This window comes from Camelina sativa, chromosome 10 (genome assembly GCF_000633955.1).
Source record: "Camelina sativa cultivar DH55 chromosome 10, Cs, whole genome shotgun sequence".
Lineage (NCBI taxonomy): Eukaryota > Viridiplantae > Streptophyta > Magnoliopsida > Brassicales > Brassicaceae > Camelina > Camelina sativa.
In genome coordinates this window covers 4,480,563-4,486,133 of record NC_025694.1, presented here as the reverse complement: position 1 = coordinate 4,486,133, position 5,571 = coordinate 4,480,563, and the positions used below count along the sequence as shown (strand labels likewise).

Here is a 5,571-nt window from a genome sequence, read left to right as displayed (position 1 = left end):
TTTTTTTTTTTTTTTTTTTTTTTTTTGTGTGTGTGTGTTTCTTTCCGTTATAATTGGTGATCTTTAAGATAAGAAAGAACACTCATAAAAATAAAACGAAAGGCGTCTAAAGTCCTCTCAGAATAGAAATGCACTAATTAAATCATTACTTTGTTGGTATAAAACGATGTTTCGGAGCACATTGCTTATGGGATGAGAATTTGTTTAGTGAGGGACAAGTATTATAAAAAGTAGTGAAGAACCACACATATTTTAGTACTACACATGAATATTTATTCTGCAAATCTTCGAATCTGATGTGCACTAAAAATTGAGAGGTATTCTTATGCTCTACTATTGATTATATATAGACATGTGCTATAAACTTCTGTTCTAAACATGTGTTTCTCTAACAGAAGAAAAAAAACAAAACGTACATAATAATATATATAATGTTTCATATTTTTAATAATTTCTTATATGTGGCCTTTCCTCCTAGCTATCATGGTTCTTCTACGTTTGTATTTAGCTTAAATTCTGTATATATAAAGATTTTTCGTAATAAAGAAAAGTATTGTCAACAAACATACATGCAACTATCGGATTTGATATCACAAATATAGCAAAACTAATATAAACTAGTGTAGTTATATATTTTACTACCAGAATAACACAGTTTTCATTATAAATTAAGTATAGTAAGTACTAATATTTATTATGTGGTGTGTAACTAGACTTCACGTAGCACAATTTGTTAGAGCGGGATATTCTTTGTGAAAAAAGTGACCCATTAACCTATATCAACGTCAAACACCCTGAATGGTATGAATCTTAACTTGTTAAAACACCCTAAACTTGTTCAGTCACAACTCACAAACATTTGATTTGAGCACTACGTCCAATTAATAGCTACAAACAAAAAGAGCCAACTTGGTTATTCAAAAAATTATAATACTCAATAATCAATAGTCCAATTAAAGGCATTAAAAAAATCAATATACTGCTCGATGATTGATCTAGCTTTTCAAGTTTCCTTTAGTTGTAACTAATGAGGATATAAAGGAGCACTATAAAGTTTTGAATTATACAAAAGGACTAGAAATATGAATCAAGCCTCACTTCCCGTCCAAGAACGTCACGACCAAAGCTTAACAGTCTTAAAACGATTATTGTATCTCTATTATATTTTATTCTCATTTTGATTCGTCAAATATATAGTAATGACAGATCCAAAAAAACCAGTCGATCGATCATCTACAGCAAAAATACTTTGCAACAGAATTCAAATCATAACCACACGCATGGATAAAAGACAAACCGAGTTGACCCAGTCATCAGGTTGATTAATTAGACTGAGCTCTTTTTCATATTTAAGCCAGAACAAATCTTGTTTAAATAATTCATAATATAGAGTTTTTGTAAAGGAACGAGGTGTATCAGGTGAATAAGAATAATGATCGATCAAATGAATTATCATGAATCAAATACATGTTCTCATTCATTTCTGCGTTAAAAACAAGTGGAGATGACACCAAAACCCGAGATCACTAGGATTCTCTGAATAGAGATAAGTTAATGTGATTTGTGGAGGTAATAGCTAGGATTCCAACGTGTGGGAAGATAAATGAGTGAAACACACAGAACCAAATAAGTTAAGTGACGAGGGAAGCATGACACTTATCGGTGATGGTTAAAGGTCGGCCTCAGTGTCTTGTCTTATCTCATATGATAAGGACTAATTACGATCACTCACGATATATATACCTGTTTATGGTCCTCGTCAGATTTCACTCATTTAACTCTTGGGATACAATGCCAGTTACGTAATTTGCAGTTTTTTAAGTGCTCCATTTCCGTAGTATATATTATAAAATGTAAGATATAGTGTTGAATTTATCAAAACTAGTAATTAGTATATATATATATATATAACTAACGCATAGTCTACCTTTTAATTTTACGGAGTAACTTTTATCAATGTATCATATATGTTGCACACGAAAATAAATCTTAGCGGTTTTTATGAACTTTATTTTATTGTGTGTTGGAAGTACGTACGTTCTTAAATCTGTATGTAAGCTTAATCGATTTTAATTTGGTTATCCAAAAATTATACGTTTTTCTGTTAAAAGAATGTATGAAAAGTTTATCCAAAAATTGAAACTTTAAGATACAGCAACACTATATTTGCTAGATTCACCAGGTATTTGGAAAGAGAATCCGACTATTAGTTTCAAACTTTTGAAGCTTTTTGTTTTTGTTTTCTCTTTTTGCTATGAAAACTTTCGAATCTTTATCGACTTATCGTACATAACATGGTTTGGTATACGTGTCAAGTGTCAACGTGCATGTAATAATGTATACATACATCATATCTATATCGTTTAAAGAATTAATATTATAACAGATACATTTATAACATAACCAGAAAATAGTTCATATATTAGAAAGGTGAAGTAATTAAGCTTAGTGTTGAGGTTAGTAGACGAAAAAATCGAATAGTAAAGTAGTACGAGTAGCTAATCTTTTATAAATTTATTTGCTATTCTTTAAACTACACTAGTATAACTAAAACATAGTTAATTATTATGTAGTTTATTCTATAATACTACATTACTACATATATATACAGTATAACTTTGTAAACATCCATCTATATAAAACAAAAACACAAAGCATCTATTTTGTGAGAGACGGATTATATATCTATAGACTATATCATATATATTAACTGACGGCCCTACTACATATATATAAACCATTTCCAAAAGAGAAATGAGTAGAAGAGAAGAAAAAAATAATAGAAGATAGAAATCAAAAGCGTGCAAGAATTACAAATAGTATCATGGGCTCAGCTAGAGATCACTTTGGGGTTTGAAAACTAAACAAACAAGCGTAACAATGGCGAACAAAAGGACAAAATTTGCCACGGCATCCCTCTCCATCCACCCCGCGTACCTTTATGTCTTTTCTCTTGTTAATAAATTTATTTATTTTGGTTTACGATCGTTATCATTTTTCTTATAAATAGGGACCTTTTCTTTTCCAAACCTTTCAATAAGTCACACATTACACACACAAAAAAGAGAAAAAAAAAAAAGGAGAGAGAAGTTCGATAATTTTAAAGCTGTAGAAATGGAATGGAGAGAATGTTATTTAGATGTGATCTTGGTGCCGCTAGGGCTAATGGTATATGCAGCGTACCATGTTTACTTGTGGCACAAGTTACGCACACAGCCTCTCACCACCATCATTGGAACTAACGCTAGAGCACGCCGTTTCTGGGTTGCTTCCATCATTAAGGTAGTCTGATAAACTTCTTATACAAATATCTACACACATAAATATATGATTTTTTTAATGTATTTGTTTAATTAGGACAACGACAAGAAGAACATCTTGGCCGTTCAAACGCTTAGAAACTGCATAATGGGGTCGACTTTAATGGCAACAACATCAATCCTGCTCTGTGCGGGTCTAGCTGCAGTTATAAGCAGCACATACGCTGTGAAGAAGCCTCTAAACGACGCCATTTTTGGAGCTCGTGGAGAGTTCATGGTTGCTCTCAAGTACGTCACGATCCTCACCATCTTCCTCTTCTCCTTCTTCTCTCACTCCCTCTCAATTCGCTTCATCAACCAAGTAAACATCCTCATCAACACTCCTTTTCCTCCGGAGGATTTGGAGGACGAGATGATGATGACAGCAGAAGACTACGTGGCGGAGTTGCTAGAGAGAGGGTTTGTTCTGAATACAGTTGGGAATCGGTTGTTCTACGCAGCGCTGCCTTTGATGCTTTGGATTTTTGGACCGGTGCTTGTGTTTTTGTGCTCTGTCGTGATGGTTCCTCTTCTTTATAACCTCGATTTCTTCTTCTTCGGTAAAGAAAGAAGAAAAATCGATAAAAAAAACTCTTGTTTTGGATCTGTGTAGAATGGAGCTTTTCGGTCAGTAGAACAACTGAACAAGTTGATTTGTAGTTAAGTGATACTATCATCCTATTGGTTAAGGCCAGGACTACTGAATTGCATGACGAATTTACATGGAAGTTGCAAATTTCGAAGATTAATTTTACGTTTTAATTTTCGATCTTTTGATTTTTAAAAAAAAAACTAATTATCTAAAGCAAGCATACTATATGCGTGGTAGTATAATAATATATCATATATTGATTAGGGTTTGCTGGGCGTTAGATGATGGAAGCGTATATTAATGACAACTTTTTGAGATATCATTTTGGAGTAATGTGTTTTGTGTGGTGAGTGATATGTCACGTTTTGTGGTTTAATGAGCGTTATTATTGGCACGTCCATGTGGGTGACTTTATAACGTATCCATATCGCACAGCTCTCTTGGTATGTACGTTATTTTCTGTTTGTAAATTTTATAATGCATGTGGCATACGTCGAGAAAGCAATGGGCCAAAGAATGTGATGTTCACATTTATTCCGTGCATTAGTATCTTTCTTAATAATTAGTTATATAATTGTATGTATCATAGGAACCGGTCGTCACGCGAGCCTATATAATCCTCCCAAAGACAATATATAAATTTTAAATTTCACATAACACGGTTGTTTTCCTCTGCCTAATATGAATGATCAAAATGTTCACAACTCGTTTAAAGATGTCAATTCAGATTATGATAGCCAATTATACCCAAGTATGAGTTTGGAATCCCATATGTGAGTTCGCCTAAATTCAAATTGTATTAGTTAACAAACTCTTTTGTTTTTAATCTTTCATGCATATTTACAATTTTAGGTTGGATTCGGTATACAAAAAGCTATATACTACAAACAAATACAATGAATTTTAGCAATGGAAATCTTCGTAGTTAAAAGTTTATTTTCGTATTCAGTTTTAAAAAGTTAATCGACATGATCAGTGACTAATTATAACGTATACGTGGTTATATATATAGATCCGTTACCAATTTAGCTACGGATTGGGTAATACACAAATTTCATGAATATATATAACCAGTAATTTGTATTCAAAACATTGAAGAACTAAAACAAAAACATAAGGCAATTGAAGAACTAAAACAAAAACATAAAGCCAACGATGAGATCAGATGATAAATTACCTCAAAACACAACTAAAGAAGAAGACAGTATATCTAATGATTACCATTGACATCTTAAAAGTTATAAAAAATCATAGCTAGACATGACTATATATGTTCTTCCCAGATTATTTTTTAGGGAAAACTTAGAGAAGCAGCAAGAACTGTGAGGCTGATGATTGATGAGAGACCGCAACTTTGGAGAGATACAGAGAGAATTGTATTCAAAACATTTATGCATGACTGAAAGGATAAATTACGTTAATCTTAAATTCTTAATCCTATTGGTCCTGATCTAGCTGAGCTGAGTTGGCATATAGTCCATGTATTTAATTAATACTAGTAGTTGCTAATTACGAATTACTCAATTTGGTTAAATGTCAAAGGGAACGAACGATAGACCAGACAGACACATCTCTAAAGGATCCAGCGGTACTTATTATATCGAGATCCTAATCTATCGTATAGATTTAGATATCGCGAATCGTGATTCCCACCTTATTACATAAGAGACGAACGAAGAT

General features: G+C 32.5%; 1 protein-coding gene across 1 annotated transcript; it reads left to right on the top strand.

Moving 5' to 3' along the window:
- On the top strand, positions 3,031 to 4,027 carry LOC104717062. Its single transcript, XM_010434574.2, has 2 exons — positions 3,031 to 3,282; positions 3,358 to 4,027. The coding sequence occupies exons 1-2, from the start codon at positions 3,115 to 3,117 to the stop codon at positions 3,910 to 3,912; spliced, it is 723 nt and encodes a 240-aa protein (XP_010432876.1). The 5' UTR covers positions 3,031 to 3,114; the 3' UTR covers positions 3,913 to 4,027.